Below are 22,608 nucleotides of genomic sequence, written 5' to 3' on the forward strand. Positions count from 1 at the left end.
CGTCAAAGAAAAAATCAAATTATTATAACATAATCGTCGTGCTTTCGTCTTATAAGTCCTTCTAAAAGACTTGACTATTCGTAACTAATTGGTTGATTCGACATGCTTATAAATGATACATGCAGTAGTCATTGTATTGTAATGTTGTTTTACAATTATATGAGTTTTGGATTTTGTGGGTTCGCCTTGTCATTTATATTGTTTATTGTTTAAGTAACTTCAATCTCCATTTCTATAACCATCTTCCCATTTATGATTTGTTCATCAATTTCATAGAAACTTAAGTATTTTATAAAAAAAAATTCATACACCTTACATTTGTAGCCATCAAGCAGTTCAGGTAATACATGTAATAACGCAGTTTGATAGTTGTGATCATAGCAATAGGAAATGTTTGACCCGTTTGAAGTCAGGATGACATGGCGGCCTGTAAGTAACAGTTGAACTATTCATGGAGCATTAAATTTATAAAACTAAAAGCTATAAATCATAAAATCATTACACACCATGTTACAATATACTCGGTACGCTGCCGGTTGTTGGGTTTGACTGACATCTCGGCAAGACTCGTCATTCACATGCTCAGGCTTTGTTTATTGCTGGTTTACTCATCGCTAACATTAATGCTCCTTCTTTAATGTCCAATATTCCGCTGTATACTCCTTCTCGTTGTCTTCGTGACAGACTCCCAATTTTAATCCCTCGGATGGGTTATACTTTCGCACAGTACGTTTCGTGGCTTAGAGCGTGTGAGTCCTTCAACAATTGCTACAATCTTTTTTACTTTAATCCCGCTTCCGTGCTCTCTTAGTGGATTCGTCCTAATCTCTCGTCATCGTCGTAATTCTCTACACACATCTTTCCCATCCCTCAATCCTCCTTCCCTAGTTTTAAGTAAAAATTGTAAATCTCAGTGAGGCAAATAATTATGAAATAAATAATAATAATAATAATAATAATAATAATAATAATAATAATAATAATAATAAAAACAAGTATTGCTATCATCACCATAAAAATTCTACTATAATTGCTACGCTATTTTCTACACTAATACGCAATTTTCTGGATCGATATGGGTCCATGGTAGGTTCAAGTGCCGATACAGAGGATGTTTGAAATTTAGTAGCACAGCCCTGTAACTTGGCCAAATCAACTAGTAAAGTTGTAAAATAAGCTAAGGCTTTGTTTCACAATAAATACAGGCGGTCCCCGAGATACACGTTACCTCTACGCGGATTCGCAGATACGCGGTTTTCCAAATTTGACAGTTCTTTGAGCAAATTGTACTAATTTGACAGATCCATTGTGAAATACCAAATAATTTCCGTATTGATCGAATGTGAAATACCATTTCAAAATGTTTAAAACTGTTCAATTCAGTAGAAACATACCAAATAATTTTATAACATACAAATAATTTGGTGGCTAAAACCACCCCCTACTTGCAAAATTGCACGAAAATTAGTGATATTTTGGCTGGAAATCACGTGATTCGACTTACGCGGAAATTCGAGATACGCGGTATTTTGCGGCCGTTTTCGGTCCCCATTAACCATGTATCTCGGGGACCGCCTGTATGTAAATTCCCGTATAAAACGTATGTCCTACCCTTGCAGGTGGTTAGTTGTCGATGCTAAGATTATTGATGTAAGTAGTTCTGGTTATAGATATGAAATTTAATGATTTATACTATCTGTAGTTTACACACATTCGTAAAGCTTAGCCACTGTATTGCTATTATCATTTACTTTATGCCCAGCAAAAATAACGATGATTTACTAGCAGATAACGATTCTTTTTTGGTGAATTTAATTTTTTGAAGAAATGGTGAATATGGAGTGTTGCATTCACCACGTTCACAATGTGTCGTCTCAAGTCCATGAAGCAATAATAATATCGGTGAAAATAACACGATTAAATTTCATAAAATCATACCATTACATGGATAAAACTGAATTCAATGCAAAACAGGGCAATTAAAATAAAAAAGGAGAATTTATTATTGAAATTATTGAGAAAAATCATCAATATTTTTCGAGCTCGAAAAACGTTCTCCATCTCTCAAACTCACCAAATTCTGTTTTGTTTTTGTTTTCGTTTTGGACAGACATTACCCAAAAAGTGACGAAATTGGAAGAATTTTGTTGCCAATTGTTACGAAACAATTTTGGAAGATAAATTCAAAAATCACAAATCCATTCATCGGCAGTGTTTTATTTTAGCTGGACTTTCTTAACCAACACATACACACACGCACGCAAAACGCGACTGGAGTGACCGGCCTTTCGAGTAAACATTAAAAACTGCCCGGTTTCGAACGGCGAACATAAACAATCCATTTTGTTTTAATGTCGAATTTCACAACTTTCCGTGCGCTAGCCACAATCGGACGTAATACGCTCGGGCGATTTCAGTATTGTGCGTTCTCGTATCCAAATCAAGTAAGTAATTCTTATCAGCAGTAAGCGTTGGTACGAATGTTTTCGACGAAAAGTGTCCTTCTGTTCGTAGTGGGTGTATTAATAGCAGTAAGTATTTGGACTTTGCGCCTAAGTTGTGGTCCGGTCCCGGGCATTACGGGGCCGCGGGTGTGCGTGTGGGTATGGAAGATACGCTTGACTCATTTTCATGCCTTCGTCTGGACATGCGATTACTGCAAGTCACCATGCGATTCGATTTGTTTGTGGTCACGATAGTTGGTGCTGCGTTATCCGCGCGCCGCGCGTGTGAAGCTAGAGCAATTGTGCACGTTTTCCCATCATTCAATATTTACAGATAAGAGCATATCGCTTATGGTCCGATTGCCCCCCCTTCACGCAGTACATATTTCTTCTTTGCCCGTGGTTCATTTATAGTACGGAGTAAATCGGCTCTACAGTCAGTCTACGACAACGCAAACCGACGGCACGATGGAGGACTACAAGAACGCTAAATCGGTGTACGACTTCACGGTGAAGGATTCGCAAGGGGCCGACGTCAGCCTGGAGAAGTACCGTGGCAAGGTGCTGCTAATCGTCAACATTGCCTCCCAGTGCGGGCTAACCAAGGGCAATTATGCCGAGCTGACCGAGCTATCGCAGAAGTACGCGGATAAGGGTAGGTGGTCCCGTGGGACTCTGGCCTCCAGAACATTCCCGAACGGTGGAGAAGGGGGTCCAGTTGTGATGCAATATTTATACATTGTGTTTGATTTCAGATTTCAAAATCCTGTCCTTCCCCTGCAATCAGTTCGGTGGCCAAATGCCGGAAGGCGACGGAGAGGAAATGGTGTGTCATCTTCGCTCGGCCAAAGCGGAAGTAGGAGACGTTTTCGCTAAGGTATGTGAATTTTCATTGGTTGCTCTGTGTGTACATAAGGTTGGTACTGCGTTTGTCCTTGCGTTCGGTCGATAAAACGATTACCTTAGTACTAACAGTTCCATACATCTACTGCGTATTAGTTTTATGTGCGTGTGTGTGTGGGTAGGTAGCATGTAATTTATTATACGACGATAATTAGCGTTCTGCTAGCGAATAATAGCGTTTCGATTTGTTAGAGCTACTAACGACCTTTTGCATGCAGTTTGGTACACATTTTGTACATACGTTACTCGAAGTGTAGGATGCTAACGAACTTTCCATTCAAAATTGAAGTAAGCCCTGATGTTTGTTCCATTCTTCCGGCACATCTTTTATATTCCACCAGATCGATGTAAACGGTGACGGCGCACATCCGCTCTACAAATATCTCAAGCACAAGCAGGGTGGCACTTTGGGTGATTCGATCAAGTGGAACTTTGCCAAGTTTTTGGTAAACAAGGACGGTCAACCGGTGGATCGCTATGCGCCTACAACGTCGCCCAGCAGCATTGTGAAGGACATTGATAAGCTGCTGGGCTAGGGGGAGCAAACAGGAAGCCGAAAAAGTATTCCAGTTTGACAAGGGGGCTCAATCAGGGGACAGTAATGGTAGTTGTTAAGGCCGCAAATGCACTTGGTTGATTGAATTTGCTTGTTTATGAATCATGAATTGAGAGAATCAATAAAATCGTGTTTAAAACTGTTGGAAGCATGTTTATCATACATATTGGTTTGTTCGAAAAGGAGAAGGGCGTGTAATTAGATTCGCATATTGGAATTGGTATTTGCATAATGGAATTTTGTTAAGCGTTTGTCATACTTTGCACAATAATTCTCAAAGATTGATCAGTCGGTGATATGGTTCTGATTATTATAGTTCACCAAAAATTAAAAGAATACATTTTTCTAACTACTTCCAGATTAAGGTGAACGGAGACGATGCGGATCCGTTGTACAAATATTTAAAGCACAAGCAAGGTGGAATTCTGGGCGATTCAATTAAATGGAATTTCTCCAAGTTCCTGGTAAACAAGGACGGACAGCCGGTGGATCGCTACGCACCGACCACGTCGCCTAAGAGTATCGTTAAGGATATCGATAAGCTGCTGGAAGCGTAGAGATGTTCACAATATAGGGTCAAACGAACCAAACGATTGTAATTTGTAATCGTTCGTTGTAGTTGTGGTACGAGCATTTGCATTTGTGTTACACTTCTCTTAACGACACGTGCTTCATGTATCGTTGTGTATTCTTTTCAGCTGCTTCTTTCATCTAATATACCAGTGTTTTCAAAATTCACAAAAAAATAAACACTTTGTTCCGTAGTTTAATATGTGTGTATGGCTATAGGTCCGGGTATGGTCCACAAAGGGTAGAAAGAAATGGTAAGGCACGTCTATCAATACAACCAGAAAAAAGCCAATTTACATTATTCATTTGACTAAAACAGAACGTGGTAGAGAACAACACATCGACAGACGCGGCCAGACTGATTCTATTTAATCCACCAGTGTGTCCCGAACCATTTTCAGTACAGCGCGAATTGTTAGCACGAGTAGATTAGTTGGTAACAGTGGTTTTGGTTGGGTTAAAAATTCTTCAAAAACAGTTAAACACAGGTAAGCATTTAAATAGAGCGTTTTTTGCATGCATTCGGTAGCGTGAGGTTACGCGGAACACTGATGCGGAAGTTCAAATCGGCAGTGATGTTTTTGGACAACTTACGCACACGGTCCCATCGTGTTGTGTGACAACAACCTTTTAACCTCCTAACCGGGTCGCTGGTGAAACGGTTGCTCGCACAGTGTTGTGTTTTGTCGTCAGGGTACAGCATTTAATATAATTTTCTTTTCTGCGAGGTCAATTAGCACGTGGCGTGGAATAGAGTTTGAATTATCGTAGTTATTAAACAGTGAATAAACCTGCTTACGATCTTTATCATAGGGAATTTCTATTGCAGATCAATTCACCGCAAGCCATGCAGTCACCACCAGAAAAAGCAAAATCAATTTTTGAATTTACCGTCACCGATCTGAACGGTAATGAGGTTTCGCTCGACCGGTACCAGGGATCGGTATGCCTGATCGTGAACTTCTCTACCAAGGATGCCACCTTTGAGAAGGTGTTGAGTCTTCTCACGCCTCTGTTTCGAAAGTATCACAACGACACCCGAAAAGGTACTAAATGACCACCTCGCCCAGTGTGCCGGCATGGTTTTTTGCTTTCAGGCCAATGTCAGCATCTTTCGTAGGGCGTTACTGCCTGGACTATAGTAACATTTTCAAACATCTTTTTTTTACCTCCATTTAAAACGTGCTTCGTTCGACCGCCCCCATCCTCCATGTTCCACCGGCGCAATACGGCATCGCAGATTTGAACGTCCTCTTCTTCCCATGCTTCCAATTCGGCTCCAAAGAATCGCCGGACGAAATCGTACAGCGCTTCGAGAGCAGCACCGATAGCAGCGGTATGATCGGTGAGATTTTCACCGAGATTGAGGTAAGAACTAGCATCCGATCCGTACTTGGCATCCGCGAGAGGGTAGCAGCGATAGATATCAAATAAGGAAGAGCATACCGTACGCATGCACCGGTGGTTGGACGATGAAGCCCCTCCACCATTTGGTGGGCAGTGTTCTTGGGGTGGAGAGATTTTCTCACAGCGCTCGTTTCACGCATCCTTATGTGCGGATAGATGCGATTTTGCTGTCGCCATACTATCATCAAGCTTTGAACCGCTGAGCGTTCGACGATTATCGTCGCACGCGCTTTTCATCTTAATTGATCTGGGTCACATAGCTTCATTTAAGGGCGCCGGGTGTCGCCATGCCCATCGCGCAAGTGCCAGATGATTAATTGCTGACCTTCGGGCACATTTTTTCTCACTGTTATCTATCAAGTTCGGCATCTCCTCGGCCGAAGCCGATAGGTTTTATTTGGACTTTGTATGTTTGTGACTTTTTCATTTTTTTTTTCGTTTTATTTCTCGACACAACATCGAGCTGTCTCTTGTCTTGCCTTCGCAGTTAGCATGCTTAAGATGGGGCGTAATTTTTTTTTGCTCTCTTCCATATAGGCAGCGATGTATTTGATACATATAAATTGAGCGTTACATTTGGTCATGCATCTGATTCAGACTGCACCATACAGAACTCTGTCGCTGTAAGGTTTTAGAATACGTTAAGAATTTAATCACTTTCCTTATGCAAACTTTTTTTGCTTCCATTTACACCTCTCTCATTCTTTCTTCTTCAATCATGAATTGTGTACGATACTTTTTAGCTTTACTTTTCGTTTTGCTCCAAATCAACAGGTGAACGGCTCGAAAGCCCCCGGACTGTACAAGTATCTGAAGGCGAAAAAACCGGGCAACTGCGGAGGATTTATCAACAGCAACTTTACCATCTTTCTTACCGACCGCCAAGGCGTACCGGTGGAAAGGTTAAATGCTGGAATTCATCCTTACACGCTCGAGGACATGGTCGAGAATTTGTTACGCTAAACTGTGCTGCTAACCGTGTTACTAGAAATAAAGCATAGAACAAATCCAGCTTTGCTGCGGGCTGTTTGACTTTGTGTTAGTTTTACAGCGTTTCTGTTTTTGTTTGTATGCCATAACGAGTCGTTGACTTCATTCACAAAATGTGTTGAGCATGAAACATTCATATATTGCCAACGCATCATTGAAACTTTTGCGATTAGCAGATGAAGTACATTAAACAAAATGTTTAGTGAAACCATAACTGCGTACCTAAAGCATTCGTTATGCATAAGTTCATTTGTAAAGACCGTACAATAAAAGACAACACTACTATCCTGGTTCCAAAATTAACAAGGCATCATCGAATATCTTCCAAACGTAGAAAAAAAACAAATAAGAAACTTTTATTTTTATACTTTTTTTATTTTTCTTATTTTGGCTGCCCACGTGCGCTACATGAACAAATACCAATAACCGGCATGCCGTTGCTTTAACTTCTTCTCTTCACACAGCTGTAGGCGAGACTTAAAGATTAACGCACACCAGGCAACTCGGAGGAGCAAAAACAGGTTGATTGTAACCGAATGTGTTTTCTAACATTCAAATTCCACAATGTTCCAAAACATTTAAATGTCATACTGTGGTTTTGCGTGAACGACCACATTGCATGCAATTAATGTAACATGCCTTTTCGGCATTTACTAGCTTTCAAGATTTATTTTGGTATCATGCAGCCGAATATTCAGTTCTTCCAGCGGAAGGAGGGTTCATACGGGGTTTGAACCTATGACGGGTATGATTTTAAGTCTAGTATTTCTATAGTATTTCTTCTCTTCTATATGTAAAACCAAATATGTTAAACACATACATTTACTTAACACATAGCGTACTTTTTGAATATTTAACCATTATTGAAGTAAAACCAATTTTAACTTAGCAATTTTATGTTGAAATTTTTATTTACAGCATCTTGAGATACGGGTTTCATTTATTTCATTATGCTGGTGGTGACCGACCAATATATAACATCTCGGCAATGTCAACCTACCAATAGTTTCAACAGTCTCATTCTATGTTCTTCTTCTTCTTCTTCATTAGCACAACAACCGTTGTCGGTCAAGGCCTGCCTGTACCCACTAGTGAAGTGAGCTTGGCTTTCAGTGACTTATTGTTACCATAGCAGGATAGTCAATCCTACGTATGGGAGCACGGTCTATTCGGGGCTTGAACCCATGACGGGCATGTTGTTGAGTCGTGCAAGTTGACGACTGTACCACCAGACCGGCCATTCTATGTTCTACGATCCTCAAATGACGCGATTTTTCAAATGTGACAGTACTTGGAATAGGTTACATATTTTTTACATGAAATGCTAAAATCAAAGTATATTTAAGTATTTAAGTATATTTTAAAAATGACATTTCCGCCTTTGGCAGCTCAATATTTTATGTTTAAATGCTAACACAAAGAAAAAAGGAAAGTGCTAACTTCCATGCGTTCCATGAATTTTGTTTTCAACACTTTAACTTAAAAAGCTATAAAATGATATAAATTGCAAGACAATTGAATTTGATCGATATTTGACTCAAATATTAACATGTTTTGAGCATACAGATGCCACAGATCGATTTTGTAGCTGAAGAATTTTATTGTTAGGTGTCATGTCTTGGGCATAATAATTTATAATTTAGAGCAAAAGAGGATCAACCTACCAAAGTACCAGAGCAGGAACAGGAAGCAGGGATGTGATAATAGCTTGAAGTTCAAACAACCCACTGATTGGAGCACTGGAGCACCGTAAAACAAGTGAACGACCTTGAAATATCCCTAACCGGCTGGAGGTATCTATCATCTCAGCAGCATGGCAAAAAAAAAAGACGGCGCTTTCCAGTGTCAAACGTCTCCGATGGAGGGAACAAATGCTAGATCCTTCTTCCCGTTGCGATTCCTTGCAATAGTATATAACATTCTGATACACTCATCCAAACGAACTGGTACGGAACGGACGAATTGCGCGTAACTGCAATGGCACGACGAGTGATTACGAGATTGTTTATGACAGCCCGATGCGTCGTGTCCCAAGTGCAAGTCCAAGTACAGTGCTGCTGATGCAGAGCGTGAAAATAAGCATCGCTCACGCATACAAAGACCGCCCTAGTCGTAGCCGCCAGCCGACGACAAGTTGCACCGTGCTGTGCCTCCTTACAAGTCCGGTCTGAGGGCAGCCACTGCTGAGAGCGTCATCCCTTGCCACCGCGCCATCCGAAAAAAGCTCGGAAAGGATCGATGGTCGCGCGAAAGCTCTTGGCATAAGGAAGGAAGTCTATAAAAAGCAGATCACTCGATCGAGTTAGTCAGTACGGTTCAGTGCAGCGCGTGCAGTGAGACACACTCGGGTGTTTGGTTGGATTTGGTGGACGATTTGTCGCAGCTCAGTGTTGTTGTTGTGCAAGAAAACTTGTAGCAAGTTAGTATAAGTTAAGTTGTACCGGATCTTTTGGAGCGGATAGTGATTAAGTGAGTCAAAAGAAAATTTTCTGTGCAGTTGTGTAAAATGAATCATATTCTAAACAAAAATGTTTTTCGTACAACGGGATTCAAAAAATATGTTTTATTTCTTAAAAAATAGTTTGTAAATTGTGAAGTTTTTTTGTGTTAAATTTTATCTGCATGTTTTAAAGATGCATAGAAGAATGACCTGTGTTTTATAAAAAGTATTTGAAGTTTTTATGTCAAACAATGATTGATTAGTATACTTAAAAATTAAAATAAAAATCTTTTGACTAGCCTCTAATGGTTTTCTTAAGTTAGTCAGCTTTTTTACATCATTGTTAGCACATTTCCAAAACTATGAACTATGCAAATTTGAACGTCCAAATATGCAGAACGTATTCCATCATCACGAAGAATCGTTTCCAAGTGCCAGATGCTTTAAACCTGTTAGAACTAAACAGTAACAATGCGTAAAGATCGCGGTAAAGTGGCAACAAGTTTGAAGTTGTTTCTATCGTTTGAGCTGAAAACCAGTTCAGGATGCTTTTTGGGGGTTGTTAATCTTCCCTAAATGCCACTGTCCCAAAAGCTAATGATCTAATCATACCCCAGCTACCCAGTTTAAATGTCATATTGTATTTGACGAAATAAACGATTTTGTTTTTTGTATTTCAACCATTGAATACGTGTCAAGAAGTTAGCCGTACTGTATTCATTTTAATATTTTTGCCAATTATCTGGGAAGTACGAATCAGCTTGTTGGATTGACATAAAAAAGAAGGAATTTCCTTTAATAACTGACTCACACAGATTGTATAGGCCATTTCCAGACCTTGTTGTTTGACATTTTAGGAGGTATAACTAGTTCAGTGGGCAACCAAAAAAACTCAAAAGAAGTAAATACCAATACACTTCAGCTCAACTGTTTCACCTCACTCTTGCCCACTCTTGCTCATAAATAAATTCCATTCTGAGGATTACAGCTTGTGTTAATCGAAACGTGCATTCGTGAGTCGTGGGGTACCACGTGGCTACGTGTCATATTAACATCCCTCGCGTATGGGACTATTGTTTGATCGAACGCCAATTTCTTATGCGCCAATCGTGACGCCTCTAGATTTACGCAATCGGGTCACTGGCTCGACGCACTTTCAATTTCATAACATGTTAACGGATATGATTCACCATTGTACGCCCAATTTCTTCCCAGAATGCTCTTACAGGTGCTCGTGCCGTGTCTGGCGCTGCTGGAGCTGTGCGCGGCGGGCTACGTGACAGTTCCGCTGCACAGTCCTGCCGGGGTGACGTATGTGAACCCGCAGCAGCACGTTGGACTACTGGCCGGCCCGGTACGATATACGTCCGCCGTGCAACAGTCGGCCGCACTTCCCGCCACCCTGGTTGACGCACGCTCGGCAGCAGTTTCGGTGACGCCAGCCCCAGCCCCCACCTACTACTCCTACAACCTTCAGCCCCAGCCCGTGTTCGGCAAGGCCAGTTACACCCCGGCCGTACAGTACCACACGACGTACGGTAGCCCTACGGTGCGTGTCTACGAACCGAAATCCTTTGTGTACGGTGTGCAGGGTGCCAGCGTTCCCACTACCCACACCGTTCAGTCCGTCCCATCGGTATCGGTTTCGACTACCCAGTACCATCACACGCCAGCTGCCGTACCCGTTCCCGTACCCGTGACACCGGTCCCCCATCACCATCCCGTCGCGGTGCCCGTGCCGACACCCGTCCCAGTGCACGTGCCCGTTCACGTGCCGGTCCCAGTGCCGGTGACGCCAACATACACCAAAACCGTCACCACTGGTCCAACGTACATCCCGCCCCAGGAGAAGCAAATCCCAGTGGTAAGGTCCCGTAAGTTTAAGGTGCGCCGTCCTGCAATCCAGAACCAATTCTACGATATCGAGGAGCGCGTCATCATTCGCCCTGTCGGTTCGGCACTGGTGGAGCTGGAGCAACCGATCTCGCAAACGGAAACACAGACAAAGACTACCAAAACCACCACCACGTTTGTGGAGAAGCGCCCCGTGTACAGTGCTCCGGCCCCTGCGCCGGAAGTTCACATCGCGGAAGAAGGCTATGGAACGCGTACCGTCGCAAGACCCCAGGTCGTTACGCAAACCACCACGGTTTACACGGAACGACCGCCGCTGAAGGGCACCTACGACCGCATTGAGGCGGCTGCCGCCCAATCTAAAAAGACGGCAGCATCTACTAGCAAGGCTTCGGACGCTGAGTTTATCGAACCTCAGCAACCCAATGCACCAAGCGAAAGGCCTTACTTCACGCAGGGTCATGCCATCTACCATGGTCACCAGCAGCCGGCTTTTATCAACCCATACGCCACCCACCTGGCGCCCCATCCATTCGTGTACCATCCGGCTAATGCTGGCCATCTGCTGCACCATGTAGCTTACGTAGATCAGCATTCACCAGCCCTCTTGGCGACGCATCCCACCACCGCACATCCGGCCACCGTTTTCCACGTTCCATCGTCTACTCCGCTCTATCCCGTCACGCCCGCCACCACTAACGACGACTGCGATCGTAACGGAAAAGCGCCCGAGTATCTGCCACCCACCGGTCAGACACCGTCGCCGACCACACCATCACAGCCACCCGTGGCCACTACGACGCCGACACCACCGACTAGCGCCACGCCAGATTCCTACCCAGTCTATGACGATGAGTACGACGACTCGGTTGTAATCGATGCGCGAAGCGGTGCCGGAACTAACTACTCCGACTACTCTTCCACGGATTCAGATGACGGAGATGTTACGGTAACCGCGGCCACAACTTCAGCCACTACCCCGCTAGTCTACCATCACGAAAAGTATCGCGGCACGGAGGAACAAACTCAGACAAGACTGGGTGGGTCGTCTTCGATTGAGGTGAGCTATGCCACACGCACCACACCGGCAAGTGACATCGTTGCGTTTGATCCATCGACCGCTTCGGGTGCGTTCGACTTCGGGCCATCTTTCCGTGGATCCTTCCCAACGACTACCTTCCCACCGAGCACTACCAACGTGCCGTCGACGGTCGGTTCCTCCCGCTCAACGTCCAGCGGCAGTACGCCACAGCGCTCCGTGACGATCATCTCTTCTACCACGCCACGCACTGTTGTGTCGGCACGATTCAGCGAAACGGGTGACTCCACTTCCCAGAGCACATCTTCGGCACGGACGGCGTATGAATCGCAAAGTGTTACATCGGGCATTACCTCGCAATCGGTCGTTGTTGGGCAGGGACTGACGCAGGAACAGATCCATGCCAACCAGGAACAGTTCATCAAGCTGCTGTCCGAGCGGGATTCGATTGCGGAGGTTGGCTTTGGACCGAAAGGAGACACCTCCGGTACGCTGATCGATGCGTACGTGCGTAGTCGTGTCCTGTCCGCCACGCCTGCTCCCCGCGATGCAAAGGAAACGTCACGCACCGTCAACATTCGGCGCATTGTCGTGTCACGTCCAGTGGAAACCGAGCAGGAGGTCGAGGTGCGTGAGCAAGGGTACGCGACCACTATTGCACCTCCGCCGTATGAGCACAAGCGGGATGTAAGCGAAGTGACCCCGACCGAACGTGCCGATCGAGGACAGCAGCCGCCGGTGTACGTTAATGCTAAGCCACCAGCATTCGCCGATGATCGAGATCAGTAGGTTAGCGAAATTGCGTTTGGTTCAGGAACCGCACGAGACAATACCATTTACGCACAGCAAGAAACAGACGGCATTTTGTAGGCAGCTTGCCGCTTTTGTTATATTTATCGTTTGTTCAGTATGTTTTAATAAATCACTATTTTTATAGAAAATGAATACTGTTTCTGCTATCTTCTAAATCTTCTGAAGTAGCCTTAATTTGTAAGCACTTACAGTATATTTTTGGTGAGTGTTAAAATCGTGTATGGTACTTCGTTTTATTGTAATTCATACTTTTCTTTGCAAAAAGCGTTACTATAAGGTTTCTGAATTTATACTCCATTAAAGTGAAAATTCAAATATCACAAGATCTTTTTTGTACATTGAAACCGGTAGGTATTAATTCATATAAGTAAAAAAAAACGCAATGGTACATAGCAGCATATATAAACAATAAACAAAAGCAAGAATTGATAATAACACAATAGTGTTTAGCATTTTCAAAACATTTTCACATATTGTTCCAGTTTTAATTTAATGTATTTTTGAGTTTTAATTTTTCTAAGAGTAATCAACAGTGATTGATTGCACAATATCAATCGCCAGTAAAAAGTTCATACAACAATTGAAAATATTTGGGTTTATTGAACGTTCATTACGTTCCTTTGAACATTCACAGTTCTTTTAATTGAATTTGATATTATCCCAAGACATTGGCCTTCCTCCAGAACATTCCTCGCATTACACTGCAGACGATCTTTTCGCGCCTATGAAAAAGCACGAGCACACGAAACAGGTCAAATGAATACTTCCGAAGATGCAGACGAAATGTCACGACAGACCAGTTTGGTGGTGACCGATTGTTACATACGCTCGGTTAAATGCAATCCACTCCGGGATCCACAATACATGGGATGAAGGAGCACAAAAAAAATAAACCAGAGCAAAACGTAACAAAATCAAGCTGGAAGCGCAATCGACGTCCTAGACCTTTTCGGAAGCATGGCCCTTCCAGAGCCACGCGCGTCTGCATCGCTGCACGTGCTCATTACGAACAACGCGAACAACGCCTTTTTTGCGAAGAATGGCGCAAATAAATGGCATGTGATGGAAGTGATTTCCAAGGAACGATGACTCAAAATCTCGATTATTTCGTAACCTATGCATCCCGTTACCGTAAAAGCTTGTACTTTAATAAAGATCGATAATAGTAAAATTCTATCGTTCGTTTAAAATTTATGCTTTGTGCTAATCCTTTCCCCCGGAACTAAAACTTGAGTCTACCGTGGTGAAAAAGCGAGTTATTATTTTTATTATTATTGTTATTATTTTTACTATTACTATTAATCGTTCATCGGAGTGTCTGTTTGTTCCACATTTCAAGGATGCAAGATGGATTTAAAGTTCACCTGTCCCATTTTGGAAGCGCATCGGCACGGGATCAGGGCCTTCTTGCCACGCCACAACAGCATCTGCAATCGCAAAGAGCAATCGGTTACTTTTTCCACCGGCCACGACAGTGCTCTATATAAAATATCCTCTACTACCGCCCAGGAAACGCACCGCGCCCCCTTGTCGACCTCTTCTTCCATGGCTGTCCAAGTCACGCGACTTGCTGAGTGTGGTAAGCTTCTTGAGCGAACCTACGCTGGGGGAAAACACGGTCACCGGATGACTCTAAGTCTGACGAGCAAGTAACCTTTCGGGATTCTTCTGCCGAAGGTCGACCGGGCATTTCCAGCCGGTAGGTGTTTGGGAGGATTGTTTAAGGGTGTGGAATGTGTTGCATGAAGCAGTGCAGACTGCATAGAAGATGCACTGATCTGGACCGTACAAAGTGAAAGGAAGCAAGGACACTGCAAGATTCATGATTCCTCTTCCGGTTAGTTGAATCGCGCTAGCACTCCTGCTCGGGTTGATGCTCATCAACAGGTTTCCAGTCTACGGGAGGCACCCGAAAGTGAAAGCTTGGCGTTACGCTCGCCTGTATGACATCGAAAGCATCTTGACATTGACCTTCAGCTCGAACGTTACTCTGTTTAATGATTGGATAACGCGGATTTATTTGGATTACACGGGATAATGATCAAAACCAATCAGCATAGTTATGTGTAAAAGCTAATTTATTTTTCTTTCCAAAGAACGATGATGAACAACAAACAAATCCGAATTGAATATTACAAAATTTATTAGCTACTGGATTGTTGTTAAGTTAAAACGCACGACATAAAGTCCCTAAAAGAATTAAAAGTTAGACTTCTTCTGCTGTGGCGCAACAACCATTGTTGGTTATCAGTGACTTGTTGATTGCCTATAGCACAGGGGCCTCCAAACTTTTCAGCTCGCGGGCCGCATTGCTTCAAAAATAACTACGTTGAGGGCCATTTGAAGCTACCTTTAACTGATGAGTGAACGTTTAAATCTCGTTTTTATAACCAAATACTAACGATACTTGTACCGTTTCGTGTTACTAAAGCTTGATTTTTGTCTAAGAAATGTAAAAAAATACATTTTTATTTGAAAAAGTCATAATAACGTAATATTAGTATTAACTCTGACAAAATCATCGCGGGCCTCATAATAAGCCTCATATGGGCCTCATCTGACGAACATGTTGGCAAGTCGTGCAGGGTGCGACGATTTTACCTCGCGACCGGCCACAACCCAGAACAACGTAGGAAGAATAAACGTAACGAATGGAATGGATTTATTTAGGAATTATATTACATGCATTAGAGGATTGTGTGGTATAGGATGAATTGAAATAAATTTTGGTGCACCACCACCACTTCCTTCAAGAATTTAATAACAAAATTGTTCAACAGGCGCATAAGTTAAAATCATACTTTAAAATCACTTTAAAACGAGCTAAATTTGAGGTACTCATTGACGATTAAAAATAATTAGAATCTAAAAAATTAAAATGAAAATGTAGCTAGATGGCAAAGTGTAGTCTCTGCACAAAAGGATTCGAGGATCGTTCGATAGCCATGAAGTGTTTTTTGATTGAAAATGGGTTACTACTACTAAGTAATTTCTTAATAAGCAGTTACCTAAGCATGAATTAGTCAGAGAGCTGTTGCCAATAAAATAAAATGGTATTCATTGATACGAAATGTTGGGTGATAACTGAAAAAGTAACAGTAGGTGACCGTTAACTAAAAGATTAAATTTGTGAGAAAAATGCACATTTACTATGAATTTCTCTTCGTAATGTTCCGGATGTTTCATGTTGTAATATTTAAGTGTTTTTTAAACTGAGAATTACTCCAGTTAAGGAACTTTCAGTTTAATAAAAACTCCAGTAAAACACATCCAGTAAGCGGTCACCCACTGTATATTTAATGAGTAATTAAACATCATCAATGAAGTTTAAAAAAGTTCTACACAAGCTAAAGTAAATTTTTGCTAATCGTAGCCGTTTAACATAATCTAGATAAATCCATGGATCCATAAACAACGGTACGCACTAGAATCGAGACAAACGTAACAATGTAACCATAAAAATGAAACCAGCTTAAAAGAAGACATAAAATATGAAACTAAATTTTTATTACCCATCGATATTTTACAAAACGATCTTTAGTGTTTTGTTTTTTTGTTCACAGGCTAAGTCGGATAGTAAGCATCCGATCTTAGCGTTTCAAACAAGTTCACATTCGTAGCAGAAATTTTCAAGATGACACTTACAAAAATACAAAACAAAAACCAGAATAAATGAAAAGTACAAGGTAAAAATTTTATGTATAAAAAAATAATCAGACGTACAATTTCAAAAGTGTATCATTTTTCTGCACTTTACTGTACACCATCGTCGCAAGTCGATTAAAAATGATGTCCGATGATAAAACCGTTGTTACGCACTCGCTACCAACGCCTTGAAATCTTATGAAGAACTGTAGCACGGTGGATGAAAAGTCAAGAAATCGGCCACAATTTTAAAATTTTATTTGAAGTCTAACTAAAAACCAACTTAAAAATAATCAAAATAATAATTATTTTCTTGGAGTATTAATTCATTTTTATAATTGCATCATAACAGTGAAGTATATCATTTTATCAATTTTATTTGCAAGACCGGATCTATGCAAATGTTGCGGCTACATGTGTTCAAAGGCAACACTTTGTTCTGTTTACATTCAAGCAAGGAATCTGCCCATACAAAAATGACTTATAAAACGGGAAAGGGATTTTTTTATTTGTTTCTAGTTTGCAAATGCATCCGAACATGTTGCGATAGTAAATAAACATGGAACACATCAAGTTTACAATAAGCCTGTAAAATGCCTGTTAATATAAAATTCAAATGATTTTTTCTAATCAGGAGGAACAGTCCAGAATGATCTCGCTTTACATTTAAATCAGATCCATGCAATATTATGAATTGCAACTAATTAACCGAAATGCTTGTTAGGCAATCTGTGTTTTACATACATTTTCAGCTTTAGCGGTTTCGTTTCAAGTATGTGAGCTAGTGAAAAAGGTTATCTAATCGTGGAAAGGGAAATAATATAGAACTATGCAAGGTTTAAACATTGAACTAAGTAGAGCGAGGCTATGACATTTCCTAATAGAGGTATCACATACTCATACTGTCGCGCATCGCTTATGGCATGCAATACTGAAAAGCAACTGCATTGGAGCGATAATCACAACATATACAGACGTTCGACACATAATAAAAAAAAGAAGTTGAATCGAGATGATGAAATAATACTTATGCAAATTGTGAAATTAACAATCTTAGTAGATTAGCAAATGATTATTGAAAATATGTTTTAATTAATATGGCTACATCATTCACACACATTAATCAGAACATTAGCCCAACGATCTTCACTAATATCTTCACGCACATTTTCAAGTCCAAACGCACGTGACGAAAAGTAATAATGACGTTGTTAACGGTAAATTTCGTGTAAACCGAACGGCACTTCGTGTGGACTTCCCTCGGTTCGTCAACTGCTCCCACCACAAAAATAAACTACTGGGGTAATCGACATGTAAAACATCAGAAGCAAAAAGTGAAAGGAACCGACAAGGAAGTAACCTGCTACCAGCGGAGCTCACTTGATAAGAGTGGAGCGAGCAAAGGCAAAGGTAAAAAAAATTATAACAATATCCCCGCGAGATCACTCACCGTTCTCGACAGTGGGTTGGCAAACCGAACCACCGCGAACGCGTGCACGTTCGAGATCACGATCGAGCACGAGTGCTGCGACCTCAGCTCAGCCAATTCGTCTGACCTCGGTAATGATCTTTAGTGTACGCTAACTACGCCTGAACCGTGTGGGCTTCTCTCACGATGGCGAAGTAGAAGTGTTGGTAGCATGATTCAAGAGGTACACTTTCGATTCTCCTGTTGCCGATCGACGGTTTTGCTGGTGGTAGCTGCTGCTAGGTCGATGATGCTGGGCTGCAAGTTGGTCGACCGACCCTGATTAGTTGCGGCGGAATTGCCCGAAGGCTTCCGAAGCCCTGTAAGGGTGACAATTCGGTCGAGCGAACGGAACTGGCGGTGCCGGCTTCCGTACGGTACAGCCATAAATACTGTTCTTCAACCGAGCGCCTAAAGTACGCCAACAAACAGGGCGCCCTTGGATAAAGTTGCCGATCGGTTGCGGTTGCGACCACAGGTTAGGTTCACTCGTTTGCTCTTGTTTTCGATTCGCCGTTTGGGTCAACGATCTCGATGCACTTCCCACATTTGATCAAAGTAATTTAGCATCGCACAGGTCAAATTCGATGCCCGATAAACGGAGAAATCAAGTTTTGCTAATAATGTCTTAGTTATATTGGATTTGGATAGCTGTTAAACATTATAACTATACGATTTTGTTAAATAAACATATGTTAAAGTAAATATGATTTTGTTAAAAAACAAACGCTTAAGGATAAACAACGCTACCTTTAAATTCTTATCTACTTTTTCTCAACTTTTGAACAATGTAGAGTAGGAATTTACAACTTCTTGTTTGGGTCAAACAAGGAAGATTATTGTTGGTAATTTCTATTTTAAACAAGCAATAAAGGCAAAAAAGTCATTAGCAAATAAAAATTATTGTTGTTACTATCAAGTGGCTTGTTAGGATTAAAACATATTTTTGCTAAACACGTGCTCTGCATGAAATTAACAAACATTGCCTTCATTACTTAATCGTTACCAATATCAGTAGGAGGTGCACATCCTTGTATTGATAAATGACGCAAACTTGCTTCGTGTGACTTGCTGTGCTTTAATTGAACCCACTCTCAATCGTGTCGCAGTCCGCTTACGCACCCTTAGGCAATACAAAATGCGCAAATACAGTAACATCTGCTTGCCCACACAGCCATGACAGCCATCTGTCTGTAGCAACATAATAATTAGAGTCACGTTCGGCGCGCGAACGACTGCGACCAACCTCAGCATAAACGACTCACCGAAACAGTGTCGACGCTCCGGCAACGCTTCGTGCGATTATACTTTCTTGCAAACCGTACCGTAACCTTGATCTTCAAATTGTGGCGCTGTCGGTAAACAACCTGCTGCTTGCCAGACGCTTCCGGTATTGTAGCTATTAGAGTTGGGAAGGAACTCACAACGTTCGGCCCTGCCTACAACGACCAGATTGTTCAAGAAAAAGGCAAAAAACCAGGCATACAATCTCCATCCCCGAAAAGGTGACCCTTTCCGCGACCCGGGAGGCAAGCACACGATCGCAAACAAGACAAATTTTTATCGATTGTTCCTTGAGTGCAAAAAGGAAGTTTACGCCGCTGGTTGCGAACATGACCGATACCCACACCGCGCTCACAACTACGTGCCTGTCCTCGTGTCTCCACGATCGGTCACTGATCGGGATCGCGAGAGTCACGTGCCTGCATGCGGTCCATATCCCTTCCAATCGGTGGATCGCAGGAGCCGTCGTTAGCGAATACAGTACACAAAAAGCAACCAGCCACCACCGCACCATGCATCGAATGGTTCTCCTATCGGTTCCTCAAACACTATCGGCGACGCTCTTGCTCACGCCGCCTACAGCCGGTGGTCGTGCGGTAGCCTTCTCCTTTGCCTCGTGCAGTGGTTGCTCGCTACGATAGCGATAGCATGACGGTCGCGAGTAACGGCGAGAGGAATGACTGCTTACCTCCACAGTGGCCCAGTGTGGACGCCAGCGAACAGAGCCATACATATATAAGAACCCGACCCGTTTTCTAGTCGACAGTTTAGTGTGAGCTTCCAGTTACATTCATTCGACACAACGTCTGTCTGTTGTGCTACAGCAAAGCAAACCCTGGTAAGTGCAAAGTGTAAACAGCGCGTACCATTTGCGGAAGAGTGTTCAAGTGTGTTTAAAATCGGTATATAAAAAAAAACAAACAAACAATGCTACATCGCCCATGATCAGTGACACAGAACGAAAGACTTCAACGGTGCGTCAAGTGAAGAACCTAAACGAAATGGCTTACAAGTGATTAAAAATGCGAAATTCTTTAACGATTGCTGCCTTGCCGCAAGCGTGTTTTTGTGGCACACAATTATTATTAAAACATGAACATGTTGAAAAGTTCCAAGTGAAGTTATTTACGCTACGCTACAATGCACTTGATTCTATTAACTTTTTCCCTATGCAATGTGTGCCAAGAGGCAAATTTGAATTAGATACCATCCTGAGAGTGAAATAGAGCAGTAGTGCAATTGGTTGGCATTCCATCCAGTTTACTGGATGGCCTCGAACACGGTTGTAATTACAATAAACTGTGTGTCGCAGAGAGTGCTACAAGGAAGCTGATCCCAACCAAACCAAGAATATTCCTGTTTCAGTGCGTCTAGACGGTTTTCGGTTGGGTTTAGCCAGCGATACATGGACCTGGTGTGTGCTTTCCTCACTTCCAGGTCCAGCTTGTTGTCAACCGATTGACAACGACTAGTTGGGTTGGGTGTAGATTGCGCAACATGGTTCGTTGCATCGTGCGCGGACAGTCTAACAGAGGTTAAATGCTGCATGTTACATAAAATGAAGTTTTTCTTCAAACTGCAATTTTTACGCCCGGACTGAGCGCGTCGGTTTGGCATGCAGTTGCGTTTTCAAATCCCTATGCATTGCAGCGCCCAGCTGCAATCGGTTGATAGCACCGGGTGGGGAATTACGTCACTGGTTCGAGACGGATCACGATAAGTCCGACCTCGTATACGCACCACGCACTCGGAGATGGTCTATAAATTTCGACGAAAGTGAAACTAATCTCAGCCGGTCTCGTTGGGTAGCAGGTTTTGAGCGTTTCGTTTAATGTTCTTTCTTTACTCTCTGCTTTACCCTCCCTTTTCCTTTAGCACCTAATTTCCAACATGAACCGCATCATCATTGCCCTGACTGCCGTGCTTGCGTGCGCCTCGGCCCAAGTCTTCCTGAACCAACCAATCCCGCTCGCGCTGCACCAACCGGCTCCCGTGCGAGAGGTAAGTACATGCCGGTTCGCCGTTACATCACGTGTCCGAAGCGTACCAACCGGGAGCTTGCATATCAATAAGGGCTTTTTGCTTCGCCAGTTTTGGCCCGCTTTCTTTACAAAGGCTTAACACATTCTTTTTTTTTCTTGGCTACAGGCTTCCCTCGCTCATCCAGCGGTGGTAGAAAATGCGCTGCACGAGGCGCAATATCCGGATCAGTTCCGCAACAACTTCTACAAGAACCCGCATATTGCCGACGCACTTGCCAAGCAGTCGTGGTTCGGAGATAAGGAGATGCCCGTCTTTGAGCGTGAAGCCGACAAGATTCCGCGTGACCGCATCGTGAAGATCTTCAAGAATGCCGGATTTGTGCGACGCCGCTAAAGCACACGCACACACACAGAATCTACTCGGATGACGGAAATGTCAGTGATCAGTTCAATGATCAGTGCACCAGACCACCTCATCCAAAGGGACACCAATATATGCTCAACTTGCCTACTTTCAGCGTGTTCCGGAAAAATGCTATTTTCCGGTTGAATGCTTGTGATGTTTGTGTCTATGTTCATATGTAAATAGTCGTTAATTTATTGTGCCAATAAACTATTTATTATGATTTAAATCAAATCAGTGGAATTATCAATGATCAATTGTCAATTGGAACTTATTTTCGTATCTTATTTGATTGACAACAATTTTGACAGATCTTCTACCTCCTCCTTGGTTGCGGTAGACTCCTACCATCCAGCTATTATCATATGTGTCCACAGTATACTAAATCGTTCCGGTTATAGTTCTTGTGTTAGCTTGCATTGCGCAGCTTTATCATACATTTTTTTCATAGCTAATTACAGGGTGGCATCGTAGAAGTGATACACTTTGTTTTTGTAATAAAATTGACACCAGGTTTGATTTCTCTTAGAAATCGATTTAAATCTAAGATCTAAGATCTTAGATTTAATCTTCTATTGGTACTAAACCTGCATTTCACTCAATTTATTTCAAATCTTGCACCTTTACACTTGATAACCGCCCGTAGGCGCTTTTGGAAATCGTTGCAGGCCGCACGCACAACTTCATCCGGCATTTCACCCATATCTTTAACAACCGTGTCTTGAATCCGTCCAAATGGAAATGTTGTTTTTTGCCCGGTTTATTCTTTGGAACAACCATGCCTGTCTCCTCGTATCGATTGATGGTCCT

At 42.5% G+C, this 22,608-nt stretch overlaps 4 protein-coding genes across 8 annotated transcripts; all 4 read left to right on the plus strand.

The window, feature by feature from the left end:
• The first annotated feature begins 2,107 nt into the window (after nt 1-2,107).
• LOC121590859 (probable phospholipid hydroperoxide glutathione peroxidase) lies at nt 2,108-4,673 on the plus strand. Of its 3 annotated transcripts, none has more exons than XM_041910962.1 (4): nt 2,108-2,444; nt 2,859-3,099; nt 3,200-3,321; nt 4,263-4,673. In XM_041910962.1, exons 1-4 carry the CDS (start codon nt 2,352-2,354, stop codon nt 4,458-4,460), a joined length of 654 nt encoding a protein of 217 aa, XP_041766896.1. In that variant the 5' UTR covers nt 2,108-2,351; the 3' UTR covers nt 4,461-4,673. The 3 variants fall into 3 exon arrangements, with proteins under 3 accessions (XP_041766896.1, XP_041766897.1, XP_041766898.1); XM_041910963.1 differs by lacking the exon at nt 4,263-4,673 and adding an exon at nt 3,689-4,051 and having other exon boundaries at nt 2,112-2,444; XM_041910964.1 differs by having other exon boundaries at nt 2,429-2,531.
• A 186-nt stretch (nt 4,674-4,859) lies between these two features.
• Nucleotides 4,860-6,923, plus strand: LOC121590860 (glutathione peroxidase-like). 2 transcript variants are annotated; one of them, XM_041910966.1, is made up of 4 exons: nt 4,860-4,961; nt 5,303-5,519; nt 5,714-5,841; nt 6,655-6,923. In XM_041910966.1, the coding sequence occupies exons 2-4, from the start codon at nt 5,321-5,323 to the stop codon at nt 6,841-6,843; spliced, it is 516 nt and encodes a 171-aa protein (XP_041766900.1). In that variant the 5' UTR covers nt 4,860-4,961; nt 5,303-5,320; the 3' UTR covers nt 6,844-6,923. The 2 variants fall into 2 exon arrangements, with proteins under 2 accessions (XP_041766900.1, XP_041766899.1); XM_041910965.1 differs by having other exon boundaries at nt 4,865-4,961; nt 5,287-5,519.
• Nucleotides 6,924-8,638: 1,715 nt separating this feature from the next.
• LOC121590856 (mucin-12-like) lies at nt 8,639-13,125 on the plus strand. 2 transcript variants are annotated; one of them, XM_041910957.1, is made up of 2 exons: nt 8,639-9,289; nt 10,526-13,125. In XM_041910957.1, the coding sequence occupies exon 2, from the start codon at nt 10,527-10,529 to the stop codon at nt 12,990-12,992; it is 2,466 nt and encodes an 821-aa protein (XP_041766891.1). In that variant the 5' UTR covers nt 8,639-9,289; nt 10,526; the 3' UTR covers nt 12,993-13,125. The 2 variants fall into 2 exon arrangements, with proteins under 2 accessions (XP_041766891.1, XP_041766890.1); XM_041910956.1 differs by having other exon boundaries at nt 8,640-9,339.
• A 6,998-nt stretch (nt 13,126-20,123) lies between these two features.
• On the plus strand, nt 20,124-22,038 carry LOC121590861. Its single transcript, XM_041910967.1, has 3 exons — nt 20,124-20,251; nt 21,289-21,414; nt 21,562-22,038. The coding sequence occupies exons 2-3, from the start codon at nt 21,304-21,306 to the stop codon at nt 21,787-21,789; spliced, it is 339 nt and encodes a 112-aa protein (XP_041766901.1). The 5' UTR covers nt 20,124-20,251; nt 21,289-21,303; the 3' UTR covers nt 21,790-22,038.
• Nucleotides 22,039-22,608: the final 570 nt, after the last annotated feature.

Source organism: Anopheles merus, chromosome 2R, assembly GCF_017562075.2.
Source record: "Anopheles merus strain MAF chromosome 2R, AmerM5.1, whole genome shotgun sequence".
NCBI classification, from domain to species: Eukaryota; Metazoa; Arthropoda; class Insecta; order Diptera; family Culicidae; genus Anopheles; species Anopheles merus.